The 20082-nt window shown below is 37.1% G+C and overlaps 1 protein-coding gene across 1 annotated transcript; it reads left to right on the top strand.

Annotated features, from left to right (window-relative positions):
• The first annotated feature begins 63 nt into the window (after positions 1–63).
• LOC137950768 (pentatricopeptide repeat-containing protein At3g24000, mitochondrial-like) lies at positions 64–2327 on the top strand. The gene has a single exon (XM_068797385.1). The coding sequence runs from the start codon at positions 287–289 to the stop codon at positions 2000–2002; it is 1716 nt and encodes a 571-aa protein (XP_068653486.1). The 5' UTR covers positions 64–286; the 3' UTR covers positions 2003–2327.
• Positions 2328–20082: the final 17755 nt, after the last annotated feature.

Raw genomic sequence — 20082 nt, forward strand, 5'->3', positions numbered from 1 at the left:
TCTCTCACATTCCTTGTTAATTTATTGATGAATCAGTCTTGGTTCATGTGTAATGCTATGAACAGTTCTTAATTTGTTCTTTAGCAATTTCTTGAAGTTATTTTTGTTTAATCCGAAGACACCCTCTAAATTATGAAATATAAACCCAATCAAATATGAAACTCAAGATCAGGCATTCTTTATATCTGCTGAAGCATGAAGGAGGGTTTTCTCAAATTTCAAAAACTGCCGAGGATGGAAGTGAATTAGGGGAGAGACGACTGCGACGTCCATCGGATCGCTTAGCATGTGCCCGGTGAAGCTCGGAGATCCGATCACCATAGCGGATCCTCGTCTTCTTCACGCCCGCGCAGTCACAAGTGCGATCAGAGATATCGCGCTCTTCAACTACCTTATCACGCTCTATGCCAGAAGCCCCTCCACACTCGCCTACTCGTCCCGGCTCTTGCAGCACCTCCCCGTGCCTCCCAACGTGATTTCATGGACTGCGCTCGTCTCCGCCCATGCCAACTCCCCACTTGCCCTCCAATTCTTCGTCTCCATGCTTCGTTACCCTGTTTTACCCAACCAGCGGACGATCGCAACCCTGCTCAAAACCTGCGCGTCTCTCTCCTTTCTCTCTTCCGGGCTCCAGCTACACTCTATTGCACTCAAGCTCTCCCTCTCTTGTCTCCCTTACGCTGGCTCTGCACTTGTTCATTTTTATTCGAAATGTAAGTTAACTCGTCACGCTCGCCAGGCGTTCGATGAAATACCTCACCGAGACGAAGTCTGCTATGCTGCGGCTATAGTCGGTCTCGCTCAGAATTCCTGCTCGGAAGATGCGTTGTCGCTCTTTGCTGATATGAAATCTGCCGGTGTCGGGTCAACCATGTACAGTGTGTCGGGCGCTCTGCGTGCTGCTGCCGAGGCTGCAGCCCTCGAACAATGTCGGGTGTTGCACGCGCATTCCATTGCTGCGGGGCTTGAATTAAATCTGGTGGTGGGTACCGCGCTGGTGGATGCATATGGGAAGGCAGGAATGGTTTCCGATGCACGTCGGGCATTCGATGGGCTCTTGCCGCAGGCGAATATAGTCGGCTGGAATTCGGTGATGGCTGCTTATGCGCAGCACGGCGATGCCGGCCCTGTCCTCGAGCTATTTAATGAAATGCAAGTGAGAGGGCTCTCGCCGGACGAGCTCACCTTTCTTGCGCTCCTAACTGCTCTAAGCAACAGTGGAGCAGTTCAGCAAACGGAAAGGTGGCTTCACACGATGGAGGCAAATTACAAGGTCCGACCAGGCCTCGAGCACTACACCTGTGTGGTGGGCGCGGTCGCACGGTCTGGCCATGTGGAGGAGGCACTGCGTATCACTGAAACCATGCCATTCCAGCCCGACTCTGCTGTCTGGCGGACTCTGCTCTCCGCTTGTGTGGTCCACGGCAACGCAAATGTAGGCGAAACAGCCAACCGGCGACTCCTGGAGCTAGACCCACAAGACGATGCCGCTTACGTCATGATTGCAAACATCCATGCCGCTGCCGGAAGGTGGACCGAGGTGGCAGGAGCCTGGACGGCGATGAAAGGTAAGGGAGTGAAGAAGGAAGGTGGACGGAGCTGGATCGAAGTAAGAGGAGAAGTGCACGTGTTCATGGCGGGAGACCGAAAGCACCCACAAACTGCTGAGGTTTATGCGAAGATAGATGAATTGATGGAGAAGATTACCAAATTGGGGTACGCGGAGATGCCGGAGGTGATGCTGCACGAGGTGGAAGCAGCCGAGAAGCGAAAAGCATTATGGTATCACAGCGAGAAGCTGGCGGTGGCGTTCGGGCTGGTGAGTGGAAGCGTCCCTTATGGGAAACCGGTGAGAGTGGTGAAGAATCTGAGGATCTGCAGGGACTGTCACGAGGCGTTCAAGTACATGAGCACTGCAATTGCGCGGGAAATTGTGGTGAGAGACGTGAACAGGTACCACAGATTTGAAAATGGCAGCTGTACGTGCAAGGATTACTGGTAGAGCTGGTGTGGATTTCAGCGATTAGAATCTGCTTTCTGTTTATTAATATTCGTAATAGCAATTGATGGGGGGATTCGTCACAAAGATAAAAGAAGAAGAGGACAGAAAGCTGAAGATCGCGGAAAGGGTGGTGGGGGTGGCGCATTGCCTCCCTTGGTTGGATTTGTGCTAGTGGGACAAGCATATCTTAATTAAATCAATGTGCACAATCTTATCATCATCTTAGAGGCATCTTATTTATGTACCATTAATTTTTTTTTTAATTTACTAAGTAAGAGTGGAGGAACCAAATTGAATTGATGGAAAACTTTTTCTTTTTTCTTTTTATTGAAGACTTCTCTAGGAAAAGTCTCACAGAGTTAGAATTATTATGGTGGAGGCTAACAAGAGTCTCACAAGAGGATGTCTTATAGAAAGTCTCAGTTAAAAGTGTTTTAAATATGGTAGTATTTTATTTATGTTTAGTTATTCAATTGTTCTAAGACTTATATTTTAGTGTTTAACTTTGGTTATAACTGGGACAATGGTAGTTTAATTATAATTGGATTCTACATGTTTCTTCTATTATAAATAGAGACTAATTATATTAAGTTAATGAAGCTTTTATCTTTTCTATAAATTCAATAGGGAGGAGATTCATTTTTCCTTCTAATGTGGTAAAATTCTACACGACAGTATGGAAGTAGGGCCCTTAGGCAAAAGGCAGAAGGGTAGGGCTGATGTTACCTACCTCTTTACTATGGGATTCTTCTATTGTTGTTATAGTGAAAAGGGGGAGAAGTAGAGGTTGAAGGGGACCATTGCTTCTCTTGTTACCTTTTTTTGTGCCATTGAGGGAGGTGATTGATAGGTGTGGTGAGGAACAAATGTAGAAGGGAGGTGGAGTGATTAAGTTTTTAGAGTTTTGTTACTAAATTTAACTCCAATTTCTTTTATCTTGGGTGCATTTGCAACTTTAATTAAAATGAGCACAATTGGTTTTGTAATTATAGATCAAACACAAGGAATCACCCACATAAAAGAAAACACTAGATTTATAGTGGTTTGCAATCGTATTTCAGATTGCTAATCTACTCTCAAGGATTTTTTTATCTCGGAGTTAAAAGTTCACTAAATTTGGGATTTACAATGACACTTTCAACAAATAGGTCTAAATACAATGCCAACGAGACAGTGGCGTATATTATCAATTGATCATAACATCCAATTTATAATAGTATACATTGACTTAGATTACAATAACTAACTAAACTCTGAACCTAAACCCACATATTCAATAGCTAATTGTGCAATTCTACCTAGATCCACACTGAGAGTTGTAACATTAGCTCACTAAGCAACCAAGCTTAGACCCGAAAATGGAATTTTAGCACCACCTACCTACACAATGACTTATAACTCATTAACAATAATAACATTTCTGGGCCATGCATGACATCTCTCAATTAAGTTGTGCGGATGACGGTCTTGTCTTTCCAATGATTGATCAAAATTGCAAGGATTACTTGTTTACACTTTAATACATGTAAATGAATATCTAATAGGCAAATTTAAAAATTCAAGCAGTAATAGATAGGTACATCTATCCTAAGTACCTATTCAATATAAATAGTAGTTCAAAGGGTCTTTTATTGACAAAATTTCAAAATCAAAGCTAATATAAATTTAAAGTGATTTTTTGAAAAATAGTGGGAATACTTAAAGCAATGCAATTAAAAAAATTAATATCACAACATAGGCTCACTATTTAGGGATCTTAGTAGAATAACTTGAGTTCAATATTCTAGATCAAGATCAATCAAAATATATAGAAGTACAAGCTCAATGATGCATGCATTTTAGAAAACAGCCCCACACAATCAATACTACGTGAAAGAATGGGTCAAAGGCACTTGATATCAAGTGATTGTATTGATATTTATATTTTTACAAGGATAAGATTACAACAATGTATTTGAATCCTTAATATAGAAATGAGATGGATAAAATTCAATATAACAGGTATTTTCTCTTGTGAACTTGGCAACGGACAAAAAATTACGAGAGATGGAAGGAACATATAAGACGTTATTGAGTTGAAGCTGCATACTATTTGATAAAAAAAAAAAAAAGCCCAGTATGAGAAGTAGCCAAAACTGTACCACCTTCAATCATTACACGATCAGTACCAACATAGGCCGAGTTAATGTTAAGATTAGACAAGTCATGAGTAACATGTTATGTAGAGCCTATCTCTGGTAACTAGTCGTTGGAGGAGGCAACATTGATATGCAAGGTTGTTAGTTGTTTGGATGGATTACACCCCTGGTAACTCATGTTGAGACGATTATAACAATCCAAAGCAGAATGACCATAATTTGAGCAAACTTGATAGATTTGGCTAGTTTGAGAGCCCCACCAACAATGAGAAATTGAGATAGGCAAGAGAAGGAACCGTCGATGTATGTGAGTAGACCATAGGTTTGCTCAATAACTAGAAACTATGATTTCCACAAAAGACAATTAGTATTTTCAAGTTTGATAGATACTACATTAGCTATGTTGTTGACATTAAAAGTGGTGGTGGGAGTGGTGGAGGAAAATTTTGTAACAAATGAAGGATTGGATGCAAAAGAACTAGAGTTTATCACGAAGAAAGGTAGGTGACTCGATACCATGAAAGAATGGATGGAAGACACCCGATTTTAGGTGATTGTACTAATATTAATATTTTTACAAGGATGAGATTACAATAAAGTATAATTGAATATGTACATATTACAAAAGAGATATTAAGAGATCTTTGTAACAAGAGGATTTGAATTAATCAAGAGACAAACCCGGTCGTATTGGCTAAAGTATCTCTAATACTGTTTAAAAGCTCTTTTCAAATGCTCCAAATGTGATTTCTAGAATAAACAATATGATTTCAAAGTTATGAAATATAAGATTTACCAAGAATCAAGTTAAACAAGTAAAATTTTAAACTAAAAGCACAAGAAATGCCTTACTAGATGGTTTCTAAATATAAGATTTCAATCTCCAAATTCGATCCAAAGGAGCTGAGCACTTTAGAGTTGGTCATTTTTATCATAGAAATCAAATCCTTCGCACACTTTTAACACTTTGAGAATAAATTTACATAAAACCCTAGAATCTAGGGTTTCATGCTTAGAACAACTAAGGTTTAGGGGAAGAAGAAGGAGAAATAAGGAGGAACGAAAAAAAAGAAGTTTAGGAGAGAAGGCTAGGCACATCATGCAAGAAAGGAGATGAAAAAGGTGAGGAAAACTAAGCACAAATTTTGTGCCAGAAACCCTAGTACATGAGTGAAAACCAAAGGAACATAAAATTAATCATAATTACAACTCATACCACTCCCTCACTTAATTACAATAAATTCCACTCATACTACTTCAACATCTTCATTGGCTTTGTTCCTAAAAACCCATTTAGTCTTATCGCTTGTTGATCTTGGGGTCTAGGTACTAGAGTCCAAATTTGGTTTATTTCAAATTGATTTAGTTCTTCTTGCATTGCCATTATCTAGAAATCATCCTTTTTGGCTTCAACAAAGCATTTGGGCTCTAACTCATAAAGAAAGGCACTATTTTCCATATCTTCATGAGTTATCCTTATAGTTGCAATTTTTCTTTGGGAGTCACCAATTATTTGATGTAAAGAGTGATCAGCCAAGCATTTATAGTTCTTTGGCTCTATACAAGATTCCTCTTTCTTATTCATGTCTTTTGGATTCTCTCCAAGACTTTGGTCTTGGGGTTTGGAATCCATTGATGGATCAAGATGGGTTTGCTTTTCATCATCGAAAATTGGACTTGGTTTTGTATTTGATGGATCTGACTCATCAAATTCAACATGTACCAACTCCATGATTTTCGAATACGTGCGAAATCGTCTTCACATAAAGGGGAGATTTTGTCTCCCAATTATGGTCTCGACTTTGGACTCTGATTTTCCACCAAGACGACGCGGAGCGAAGGTGCAGAGCCGGCGAGGACCTGTCATTGGCGGTGATGGAAGCGACGACGATGGAAACTGAGGTGACATAAACATAGGCAAAGAAATCGAAGGGAAGGGGATGTAGTGGCCAGAGAGGAACAGTAGGCGGCGACAGAGGTTGCCATAGCCGCCACCCCCCCTCCCCCGTTCTCTTGCTCTTGCTCCCTATCCCGCAATTCACAAGCCCGTTAACGAGTCGGCTCGCGAGCTTTCGAGCGGAACCTTGACTCGGTTGAACTCGGCTTGTTAACTCCAATGAGTCGTAGCTGGATCTCGAACTCGGTTCGAGATCCAAGTATACCGAATTGAACCGAGCCGGCTGGGTTCGAAGCCACCCCTATTTAGAAGTGCCTTGAGAAACTTATCATTTTGTCTATATAGGGAAATCTCCTCTCTAAAATATGGTCAACTCATTTATAATATGAGTGAACCTAGAGTTCATATCAACAATGAATTCTCCTATTTTATTTTGAATTCATCATATTGGGCTACCAAAAAGTTGATCCTAGAGTCCTTGACTCATGTGGTTCCTTCATGACTGCTTCCAACTTGTTCCAAATTCCTTTTGTGATTTTACAAGTTGAGACTCTACTAAACTCATTAGGACCTAAGGCACATCATAGAATTTAGCCTTAGAGTTTTTTTCTAAGTAGCTCTTTGTCTTCCCTAGTAAGTTCATTATATTCCTTTGTAATCAAGTGGCTATCAATTAGTTTTTTATGCTCAAATGGCCCATTCTTGGTCACATGACAAATGTCCCAATCCATGGATTATATGAAGAATTCCATTTTTTCCTTTCAATATGCATAGTTCACTCTATTAAACACTAAGGGATGGTTGGCAAACTGTCCTTCAGAAATGAGCATTTTGTTTGGTATGCCATTGAGATCTACTGAGTAAGATCAAGTAAGGTTTTTATTTCAAATGCTTTTGGCTTAGTTTAATACCAATTGTTGGCCTAGATGGCTTCTTCGAGGTGAATTGAGACATTAAATTAAAATTTTGATGCTAAATTAAAAAATTGAAGTAATTAAAAGAATAGACAAGCATGCACCATAAAGAACACAAATAATTTTGTTTCAACGTTCCCCTATTGGTAATCACCACCTAAGAACCCTTGCTCGGAAAAAAATCCACTAATAAACTCTATTCGCTACAATTTACAACTCCAAATAGATTCCAGGTTCTAAAACAACCTTGATAAGGAAATGAAAGGTACAACGAGAAAAAGAAAACTTACACCTTTTTGAATGGAAGAAACAATCTTCTCCTAGAGAAATCCAAGTTTCTAATCATTTGAGCACAAGAGAATAGATGCTACAACTTGAGAAAGCTAGGATGCTTACTGATTGAGAGAGGTTGAGGAAAATGCAAAAATATAATTTTTTTTTTCTCTAAAAAATGGGCTTGTATGGAAATTTCAAGTAAAAGCTTCTTTGAATGCTTGGGATTTAGAATACACGCTCATTTAATGTTGTAAAAGACACTCTGCGGCCTATTTATTAAATTATCAACCAAGCTAGTCATTATGTGCCTATTTTCAAAAAGTTGACAAGTATATTGTTCGATCACTGGAAAGGTATAATTAATCAACTGTGTATAAAACTTTTTTTGGTTACATATGCTTGTTGATCGATCATATCATCGATTAATATATTTCAAATTTTCAAAAAAAAAAAAAAACAATTGATCAATCAATCCTATTCGATTGGCAGGATGATAGATTATGCTTTATGACCTTATCTGGTAGGATTCTATATGATTGATCATGTTTGTCCAAATGATTAATCATATTTTATATTTCTTGCCAGTTTCATTCTATATGATCGAATATCATAGTTCATTCCAATTACCTGTTTCTAAAATGGCTTCTAAGCATGATGAAAACTATCCTAAGGGATTGTAGCAAGTTCAAAACATGGTTGTGCATCGATTAAGTATATTTTAGGAAACATTTACGCCCGAAAGCTCCAAATCTCTTGTGTACCTTAGGATTCAGATTTGGTTGACTATCCATGTTCATGGCTAGAGTTCTTGAGATTAATCTAATTGACTCGACTCTAGTTTTCAAAATTTTAATCCTCTTGTGGGTGCTTCTTCAAGAGGACTTGACACTTCTTATAACATGAGTCTTGTGATGAATTTGCTAATTATTTTGCCAAGCTCATGAATTTGTGTCTTTTGAAGAAATTACTTCTAAAATACTTAATTTACAATCATTAGTACATTAGGTTGAGTTTTTTTCTCATCAAAATGTGGATGAGGGTCAACCTTGGTCAATAATTTGAATAATAAGATTGGGATAGTTATATGTGTTAACTTAGGAAGTCTATCTATGGCTTCGTACAAGCATCTAAGTCTTGGTACTATTAGTTTCATGATGTCTTACATGAAAGCAAGTTTTGCCAAGTACCATTTTATCACTCTATTCATCCACATTTTGAAATATGTTCCTAATGTTGATCTTGGTATGTATGCTAATGACATTATTGTGACCGATAGTGATAATGCTTCTATTCGAGAATTGAAATTTTATTGGTCAAACATTTCCATGAGAAAGATTTAGGTTCATTACAATACTTATTGAGGATTTAAATTCTTTAAACAAGTTTTGTAATTCATTTGTCACAACACAAATATCCATTGGATATGCTAGAAAGGTCAGGTTTTTCAAACTACAAGTGTTTATCCACCACTAGTGCCTTGAGTTATAGTATTCCCAAGGTCTGAAGTTGAATCACCTGAACATTACTAAATTTTGTTCAATGCCTTATTTTAACATCACACTTTCACTCACCTAGTGCATACTTTGTCAATCGAGTGTGTCATTTCATGCACTTTCTATGCCAACAACACTTTGAGGCATTAAAATGTATCTTGAGGTATGTGAGAGGGACTTCTACTTATAGAATTACATGTTTTTTTTTAAGAAGAAGCTATTAGCAATGATAGTTGAAGCAAAGTTAAAGATGAGGAGAAGAAGGATGCTACATGGAGCACATGTGGGAGGAAGATTTCTCCTTATTCTCTTAGTTTTAGTTTTCTTATTACAACTTATTGTGTTTAGATTTAGTGAGATATTCTTGGGTGTAATTGGGGACTTTTGGAAAAGTTTATTTTAGTAGGACTCAAGTTATATTCCTTTATAAAAGGACATAATGCAAGTGAGCAATCTATCTCTCTCATTATACTCTCAAGTTCATGTCCAACATGCTCTCTCTTTATCCTGTCTTTCTTTCTTTCTCAAGTAATAAGAAGAAATATCTTCAGAGTTTAGGGACATGATGTAAGACACCAACCTATTTCTCTCATTATTCACTCCAGTTAATATTCAACATGTTCTCTCTTGACCCTCTCTCATTTTATATTTTTGTCTTTAGAGTTTATATTATTATAACAATTTTTATATTTCAAATAGTATATGTTTAAATATATCTTCAAGTCTAGTTTCCTACAAAGAGAAATTGATATTTGAAGTAACAAGAAGGATTTGAGTAGCAGTACAATGTGCCTTCATGAACGGGAATTTATATTATATCTCAAAAGAAATCTCTTTGAGTCTATTTTCTAATCCAACAAATCGCTTTCTAGAGAGAGATATCAACATTAGAAGATATCAAGAACGATTTTTTCTTCTTTTTTGAGTTGCTAATTTTGAGTTGACTAATTTTCTTTTTTGTTTTAAATTTCTAGTGTGAGTATTTTTGTTTCCTTTAGTGTTTCTATTTGTTTGATCTCACATTGCCTGGACTAGATTACCTCCTTGACTAGGACTCTCACATTCTTTTCTAAGGGGTTTCTATTTTTATTAGGAACTCCTTTTTGTTGGGTTCCACGTCCCTTATCTAGAGAAGTCCTATTTCCCTCTTCTTCACATACATGTTTTTAGTTTCCTCTTGCATATATGTCTGAAATTTATGGATTAGAAATTCTTGTTGCCTTATCATGAACTCCAAATATATCAATTTGTCTGTCAACTTTTCCTACTTAAAAAAAATACCGCAGTTTCCACTTTTAGAAACCTTTCCCACATTGGTTAAGTTTATGTTTTCTTACATGAGAATTCTGGTTTTATCAAGTTTCTATTTTTTCTCCACCTAAAAACTTTCCTTTTTGGAGAATTTTTTACAAGAGTTCAACTTGTGAGGACTATCAAAAGTCAAACAATCTAACGGTTGTCTATAATTCAAAATAAATCAAATTTTACCTATTACTCAACGATGCAGAGTTCATGAAAATTGTTGGAGAAGTTATTTGTCTCCATCTTGAATTAAGCCTAGTCACTTTCATTCATCTAGTAGTCTATTAAGTGTCTGCTTCTTATTTTAAAGTATGATTGATGCATTGTGTGCCTCCTTGTGGAAGTAGGAGTGCTACTATCTTTTATTCACACTCTTAGTTCCTCGTATATTTCTTCAATTTTTTATTTTTTTAAATCATTTCAGAGCAAAGACCATAGACCCACTACTTGATTAGATCAGGAGTGCACCCAATGACTAGTTTAAATCATTTTTTTTTATTTTTAACCAAGTGGTATTTTGAGTTACCCTTACTAAGTGAGTACTCTTTTTATTGCCCTAAAATCAAGTTGGTTTGTCTTTAAATTTGAGCAACCTTTTAAATTGGTGTTTGGAGTTTTGTTGTTGGGCTAGGGGTCATTTTTCTTCTCTTACATTTATGCGTTGTTTTGATAATCAAAATCTACGTGACAAGAATATCTAAGCAATGGGAAGATCCAATATGAGGACAAGAAGAAATTTTGTTTTTTAAAATTTCCTTTTTAGCTCCATGAGATTGAAGACCAAGAATTTCTACAAGTCGAAGTTATAAACTCCAACTTGAAGGAGAGTGTTGATGAAGCTATTAGCAATGAATCTAAGGTGAGTCTCATGTAAAGGAGATCTCATAGTTGAAGCAAAGTTAAAGAAGAAGAGAAGAAAAAGGATACCACATGGAGCACGTGTGGGAAGAAGATTTCTTTGTTATTCTCTTAGTTTTAGTTTTCTTATTACAACTAATTGTGGTTAGATTTAGTGTGATATTCTTGGGTGTAATTGCAGGCTTTGGAAAAGTTAATTTGTAGAAGGATTCAAGTTGTATTCCTTTATAAAATGACATGATGCAAAGAAGATTCCTCCTAATCTTCTTATTTTTAGTTTTCTTATTACAATTTATTGTGATTATATTTAGTGTGATATTCTTGGGTGTAATTGGAGATTTTGGGAAACTTTATTTTTAGTAGAATTCAAGTTGTATTCCTTTTTAAAAAAGACATGATGCAAGAGAACAATCTATCTTTCTCTCATTATCTTCTCATGTTAAAATCGAAAATGCTCTCATTTGTCCTCTGTTTCTCTCTCACCTCCTCTCTTATCATCTATCTTCCATGATCCCTCTCTAAAAATCAACAACTTTGCAAGGGTGCAACTCAACTTCAGTTGTTGTTGGTCAGTTAGTTCGGTATTATGTTTTTAAATAGTCAGGAAATCCTGAATCTATATTAGTCAGTTTTGTATTTATCTTATTGACACTCTCATTTCACGGAAAGGTTCTAAAACAACAAACTGTTGCTTGATCAAGCAAGAAGGTCAAATATAGAATCCAATGGTACTATCGAGTTGATTTTGGATCAGGCAATTACTCCATTTTGTTCTTAGGTATTCTAGGTGGTCCACAAATTAATGTGACAACAAAAGTACTTTAGCTAAGATAGTCACTCCACGTTGAAGAGTACATATAGAAAAATCGTACATGACTCTCATAATAAGAAGTCTCGCAGAGCCAAAATTAATACGGTGGAGTCTTACAAGAAGTGGTCCTATAGAAGAGTCTCAATTAAATGTATTTTAGTTATGTTAGTTTTCTATTTATATTCAGTTGTTCAATTGTTCTAATACTTATCTTTTAGCGTTTAACTTTTATCGTGATCATTTTTAATTTTTTTTTTTTTTGGCACAAACTTCGCCTGAGTACTTATATGCTTAGTTTGAGAGGGGGATATTAAGGATGTAAAGGAAAGTCAAATAATAGATAAAGAAAACACAGGATATTGAAATTGGAAATTTAGTTTACTATTCTGACAGTTCACCCGTTTCTCTTCCTCACTATTGTTTCTTGATTGTAGAATACTTGGACGCTTACGCCTAATACGATTGCAACTGCATTAACGCTTCATTTTGAGCACCTTATGAACTGGAGGAACAGATGATGGTACAAATAATTACATCCAGCAACAACTGGTTCTGCAAGTCGGGGACTGTGTTCTTATTGATCATCGACAAGGATGAGAATAGTTCCGTCGGATCCATATAAAGCTGCCTATTAAAGTATATCTGACCCTGTAAGAGGGACCCATTGTTGCATTATATGATCTCAGAATTGGATAGTTTTTTTTTTTTGTCGACCACCATGAAAGATTCCCCCGTTTCCACTTTCTCCCATTTCCGCCCAGCGTCCATAAACATCTCTCCGCGTTCCAGAGACGAACTTACTGCCAAAACGACACAGAACGTACCCATTGTTGCCTTATATGATCTCAGAATAGGATAGTTTGTTTTTTTTTTTTGTCGATCACCAAGAAAGATTCCCCGATTTCCACTCTCCCATTTCCGCCCGGCTTCCATGAACATCTCTCCGTGCTTAGCTCTACAAGCCAAAACGACACAGAACGTACTGCACTGCCAGCACAAAAGACAAGCTGGGACAGCTTCAGTGTGAAGGCCTGGCGGGCCAACCTCCAGGTAAGAGGACGGAATCCGGATAATCGATCGAAATGTCCCAATACATTTCAGGAAACGATGGGGAAACTTGAAAACCCATCGGAAAGAGGTGTCTGTAGTCAGTGATTCTACACTGGACTTTAAAAAACACAAAAACAGTTAAAATAACAAGAACATAAAAGAAATCATTTTATTAGAGTTAGATTCATTTTACTAAGAGTGTGTTTGTTTGTACCAATAGGAAAGTGCTGGAAAAATGTCATAGAAAAAAATTTCCATTAACTAAAATTTTCAGTATTTATGTCATTTTGGAGACGAAAAATTTTCCTTTTGATTCTTCTTGATTCCTCGTACCTTTAAAAAAATGTTAAAAATGATAAGAAAATATATTTTTTATTCCTCCAAAAGGAAACTATAAGAAAAACAAACCAAGAAATATCAAAGTAGTTCTTGATCACTTACCTTTTGTTTTTAAATTTATTTTTATTATTTATTAAAAATAAATTATTTATAGTGTAAATACAAACACTAGTAAGTAATTTTCTGATTGTTTCTTGTGGTGGCACAAACATAAGAAAATCGATCAAAGAAATATTTTTCTAATAGAAAAAATTTCCAATGAGAAAATTACTCAAACCAAAAAAAATCTCCATCCTTTTGTTTTCTTATCGCGGTACAAATGGTCCCTAAATAGAAAAAGAAATGTTAGCTACCCACAACCATTTGATGTAACTATCTTAGTTGGAGGCATAATAGAGTGTTGCATTAGTTGGAAGCTACCCATGCATAAATAATGAAATACTTGTGTTTTCTTTCTTTTTTCTAGAATTCAAATTTCTATCCGTCTTCTTCTTCTTCTTCTTCTTCTTCTTTGTTGTGCGGTTCCTCACAATCTGTATCACCTATCAAGACAAGTTTCATTTCTCATGTTGGACTTCACAAAGGTTGTATCAGTATAATGTTCTATAAACCAATTTAGGCTTTGGTATCTTTAGATGAAATGAGAATGAGAGTGATTGAAAAAACAAAACAATGAGAGAGATTTTGTTAGAAAAAGAGGGAAATAGGAGGGGATGATTTTGTTGTGCAAATAAAACCTATTTCTTATATTGATCAAGCTGATTGTTTACATTTTTTTAGTGCCATTGGTGTGAACCTGTTTCTTGCCAGCCACCCTTAGTTCTTCTCTAAGAGGACTGCACCTCCAAGAAAAAGAAAAATAGGAAGGAATGGGAAGATCACAAAACGAAAAAGATGTGAAGGAATGAGAAAAAAAAAAAAAAACAAACAAATGTTTGTATGAAGTGCAATATGTTGAACCCATAGCAACTTGTTAATACTAATGCTTACCTCCTAATCCATGTTTATGCAACTTGGATAGGTATGTCTATATTGTGGTACCAAATTGAGATATCTTGGTGAGATGTGGATTTCATGGGTATCTACCTAAAGAGTCTAGTAATGAGAAAAAAAATTATCTTGTACAACTTTTAAAATGTACATGTTATTTTATCCTAGGAAGAGGCAAGTGCCTTGCTAAGACTTGGATAGAACATGAATTATGGGGTGGCCATGTCGGCAAATGATCCGATCTATAGGCTTTATTGTCATCTATTGATTTTTTAATCCCAATTGGTCCCCTTAGAGGGAATTGGTAATAGGTTGTCAACGGTTTCAAACCTTAAGAAATTGTAAGAAATGGAGATTACTTTGTATATCAATGCAACTCAGTCAGTACTTTAGCACATATAAGTATAGTATTCGAAATGAGTCACAATTAGGTAGTAAATCTATGTAATTGCTACCATTCCTTTCGTTTTAAGAACTTCTAGAGCTAAATGTAATGTGAAACGTTTTTCTATCATGAGCTTCTATTGAAATAAGGGTTTAAGATTCCTCTAGGTGTTGTAATTTTGATGATAATAAACCCAACATTTAATCATGGTATAAGTTTATATTTTTGTACAAAAATATTAGGGTCTATTTGGAACCCATGGAAAAGAAAAGAAAAGAAAATGAAAATTTTACCATTATCATTCCCAAGAATAGTTAGTAAAAAAGAGAATTTGATAATTATCTCGTTTTCACTAACTATATTTTGTTGGAAGATAGGGTCCAATCCCACACAACCAAGAAAGGCACATATCCAAGTGTGTTAGAAAATGGGTTCAAACCCATAAGACCAAGAAAGACCCATACATCCAAGAGATATAGAAGACAGGCTCAAGGCCTATAGATCAAAAAGAAGGTCCATAAGCCGACATACAATGATGGCAAGATGGTAAATAAAGGGTCATCTCATAGAGATGGCATTGATATAAGTAGGTTAAAGTTTCAGGGTTAAAACCCTAAACCTGAACCTGAAGTTTAGGGGTATTATTGTAATATAGTAGTTTCATTAATCTATAAATAGAGTTTAAGGAAGAGGGTTAGGACATCAAGTACATAACCTCTTCTTTCTTTGGTTTTTTTTTCTCAATGAGTCCCTTTCTCTTTTTTTCCATGAACTAAATCCATGAGTCCTGAAAATCAACATGGTATCAAAGCATTGATTTTCAGGACTCAGAGTATGGTTTTTCAAGATTCTAGAAACAAATTATTTTTCTTTTCTCATATTGATTTTTTTTATATAATTGGTGAAATTCGTGTTTTTATTCTAATGGTACTGTTTTTCTTTCTTCAGTTTTTTTTTCTACTAGAGCATTATGAGATCGAGGTCCATTTTTTTTCTCTCATTAATTTGTCGCTACTATTTTTAAACTACTACTTCCTGATCATCACCTTGATAAACTACTTCATGTTGTTTTGCTATGGAATGCCTTACCCTCTGTTTAGCTTCTAAAATGTCTACATCAAGGAAGAAGACGACTATGGTTCTATTTCTCGTGCAGAAATGGAAAATTATTTTTGTGGTACTGTCTAGAAGGTTGCCGTTTGACGACACTCCGTTTATTTTTGGAAGGTCTTGATTGTTGTCAAGTTGAAGCTCATTATATGATGTCGTCCAAAGTCTTTCTGGTGCTCTATTATCCCGTTGCCGTTGTCGGAGAAGAAAACTCTCCCTTTCCATTCCGAGATACATATTTTGATCAGGCTTCATGTCATTTTTCTAAGTTACTGCATATAAATGATTATATATGTTGCTGTTATCTGGCGTTGCCTCTTCCAAAACATCGTTTCTGTTGTTTTTCGACAGTCACAGAGTTGTCTCTGCCGTTCATCCCGTAATCTATCATCTGAGTTGTTGTCTCGTAACAGTAATGCCAGTTGGGTTGCCATTTTGGGAGGATGAAGATGATGACCTTTCCTTTGCTAGTTTAGGCAACAACTGGTCTACCATCTCTCTGGTTCAATCCCGCTCTGTTCGACGACGAGAGGAAGAAGAAGGCATTGTTGCCTTATTAAAGTTTCCTAAGTTAGGAACTTGATTTAATCAGCGCTTGACTCAAGCCAGCCTAGACCAAGCCAAGTTCACCCAGCAACAGTTCTGTTGACCCAAGGATCTCTTGCTCTTGTTCTGTCGAGTCAACCTAGACCAACTCGGACCGAGTTGACTCGGTTCATGTCAAATCAATGAGTCAACTTAGATATGGCCCACTTATTTTCTACCTCGGTATACGTACCCAAGTTTTATACTTTTTTCAACATGACTCAATATTTTTTCTCTAGTTGGATTAATATTTTGAAGTATTAACAGATTATTCCTTGGTCAACATATTATTTGGTACAAATACTTGCATTGGATTATTTCATAGGTCATTTTTACAAGGATTATTTTGGTTCGTGTTATATGGTCCCAAGCCCATGTCAACTGCTGCTATTGTGTCTCTTTGGATGAGACATCATTAGTGAAGAAGAGGTGGCCTCAGTATCTTTCCTCATACCATAGTTTATTTGACTCAAAAGAATATTGCTGTTGGGACACCTTGACAGTCAGTGCTCTCGACTTGGGACACCATGATGGATGAGTTTATTACAACATATCATTTTACTTCTTCCCATTAATGTCATTTATTACTCCTACCACTTGAGAGACGTTGTCCTGTGGAGGGACACTGTGAATGGAAGAGTTTTTTTTATTACCCTTATGAATTTATGGAAAAGAGAAATACTTCATTGACTTCATTAACTTATTATAATCAGAGTACATGAACCTCTATTTATAATAAAGGAAATTAGTTGAGTCCAATTATAATTAAACTACCTTTGTTCCAATTACACCCAAACTCTAACACTTAAAGATAAGTCCTAACATAACTAAATAACTCAATATAGATAAAAGACAAACATAACTCAAACTAGAACTCTTCTAGGACATGACCATAAGATAAAGATGCCTTTGTGAGTCCTTCTTGATCTTCCAACTTATGTGATAAGAATGCCAGATCGTAGTAATCATGGTGGGTCCTACTTCTTATGTGTTTGGGCCTATCTTGTGGGCCTTCCTTGGTCGTGCAACCCATCTTATAATACTCTTAGATATGTGGGTCTTCCTTGGTCATGTAGGCTGGAGCTCATCTTCCAACAACCCTTCATCGGATAGACCCATTACCTACATTAATAGGAGTGGCACTACCTACAGAAGATAGGAGTGTGTCGAACATCCAGCATGAGTTATTTGACTGGATTATGGGGCAATGTTATATGACTTGAAGTGATGCTATTCTCACTTATGTTATGCCAGTTGGGCCTCATGAACCAGAGCACCTGTGTGAGGGGGAGTGTTGGAAGATATGGTGGATAACCATTTTATACAAAAATATTTTATACACCATTTGCAACAAGTTGGGAGTTCGTGATTTTCTCTCACTCCCAGCTTGAGGGCGAGTGTTGGAAGATAGGGCCCAAGCCCACACAACCATGAAAGGCCCACATATCCAAGTGTGTTGGAAGATGGGCTCAAGCCCATAAGAGCAAGGAGGCTCATACATCCAAGAGATATAGAAGACGGGTTTAAGGCCCACAGATCAAGGAGAAGGCCCACATACAATGATAGTAGGATGGTAAATAAAGGGTCGTCTCATGGAGATGGCATTGATTACGTTTAAGGATATTATTGTAATATAGCAGTTTCATTAGTCTATAAATAGAGCTTCAGGGGGAGGGGGAGGACATTAAGTCCATAACCTGTTCTTCCTCTGGTTTTCTCTCAATTAGTCCCTTTCGCTTTTTCTCCATGAGCTACATCCATGGAGTCCAAAAAATCAACATATTTTAGGAATAATAATGATCAAATTCTCATTTTTTTTTCTTTTCCATGGGGTTCCAAACAGACTCTTAAAGAAGATAATGACATTTTATGTAATTTAGAGAGTGAGTGGCATGGAGATGTAATGATATTAAAAAATCCCTTTACTACACCCACTTACTAGGGATTTGTACCTAGGGGTGGCATCGAACCAAGCCAGTTTGCGAGCGGCTTGAGTTCGGCTCGGTTCTATCTCGGTTCGATTCAATTTATCAGGATCTTGAACTCTGTTCGAGATCCAAATAAGGCTCATTTGAGTTAACGAGCCGAGCTCGACCGAACCATGATTCTGTTCGAAAGCTCGCGAGCCGAGTTCGATCGAACCATGGTTCAGTTCGAAAAACGCGCGAACCGACTCGTTAACTTAACGAGGGCTCGAGAGTTATGACAAGGAGGCGGGAGTCGTCTTCGATTTCTTCCTCCCCTCATCACAGTCGAGCCCCTCCTGTCAGCTACTGTGGCCACCACCATCGTCGTCAACAGCTGCTCAACGGTCGCCTTCGCCGTTGCTCAATTCGATTTCTTCCTCCCCTCGTGCCTTCTCCACAACTTCCGTTGCCGCCACCTTCGTCGCAGTAGTCAGCCCTACCGCTAGACCATCTGCCCCCTGCGTCATTCCCCCACCCCCTATTTCTTGAACTCAGGTTGTCTCTTCCTCATGGCTCTTCATAATGATCTAAGTGAGTACAAATGGACAAAACTAGCATTGTTTTTCAAAGGAATATTTTTGTGTTTGATTATTGAATAAAGTTTAAGCATAATTGTGCAGCTTTTATGAATAATTTTATGCATAGTGTATAAATAATTTTATGCAAGGTTAATATACAGAGGTTATGTCCAATTTTAAGTAGCGGTTATGCCCAATTTTATGTAAAATGTGTGCATAATTTTATATACAATTTATTTGACTTGTATTTTATGCAAAGTTTTGAATGTAGGTTGGAACTCGAACTCGGCTCGAGCTCGATTAAAATTTTAGGCTTGAGGCTAGGTTCTACTCAAGCTCGAGTTACAAATATTTAAATCAAACTCGGCTCAAACATAGGCAGGTTTGGGCTCGGCTCAATGCCACCCCTATTTGTACCCACAAATCTATAAATAAAGGAGTAAGGGGGAGGGCAAACATAATGTGCCCTCGACCCTCGTTTTATCCCTTTTCTCTCTTGCTCTCTCCTACTTGAGTTCTCCTTCTTTTTATCTTCTCTTCTCTTCTTCTTTCACCTTCTTCTTACAAACCTTAAACTCCATAATCATGCAACCCTAGCATCTAACATAGTATCAAAACAAAGATTCTAGGTTGTGAGTTAAAATCTCCTAAAAAACTTTTGTTTTTTGTTGGGAGATTAGCCCAAGCCCACACGACCAAGGAAAACCCACAAGTCCAAGTGTATTAGAAGATGGGCTCAAGGCCCATAGACCAAGGAGAAGGCCCACATTCCCACACAATGATGACATAATGGTAAATAAAGAATAATCTCAGACAAATGATATTAATGTAATTAGTTTAAGTTTTAGGGGCATCATTGAAAATCAATGCTCTGGTATTGATTTTCAGGACTAGTATTATGGTGTTTTAGAATTGCATATTTTTATTTTATTTTATCTCTTTGTCTCGTGAAACCCAATTTTCTTTACTAGTGTTGGTTTTTGTCTAATGGTGCCATCCGAATAAGCCAACAGAATCAAGGATTCTCTTTGCTTGGGTAGACACAACAGTTCTCCTCTCTATCTTGTATTGAAGCAGCGATGGAGTGGTGCCTGCAAAATGAATCAGGAATTCTTGCATTGATGGCTCAAAGGGTTCTGAAATAACATGATCTGGAAGAAGCTCAGTGTCATCCATCGCATGAAGATCCAAGAGCCCCACACGAAACTCCCTTCTTAAGTTCGGGTGAATAAAAACCATCCCAAACCTGTGTTGTTCCCGAACCTTAGGCAATTGGTGTGACCAGTTCAGACTCCCCATTCAAATTCAAGTTCCGTAGCAGCTTAAAGATTTTCTCCTTTTCCTCAGTAGATTGTACTTCATTACCCTGCATGAGAAGATTTGGGAGAAGCCACTGGTCGATTCCAGGAGCAGCCAGATGCTACAAACCGGCAGATTGGAGCCAGCA

Source organism: Aristolochia californica, unplaced genomic scaffold, assembly GCF_029961685.1.
Source record: "Aristolochia californica isolate CCGP_79_NKW_82.1479 unplaced genomic scaffold, dmAriCali1.0.hap1 SCAF_1, whole genome shotgun sequence".
Lineage (NCBI taxonomy): Eukaryota > Viridiplantae > Streptophyta > Magnoliopsida > Piperales > Aristolochiaceae > Aristolochia > Aristolochia californica.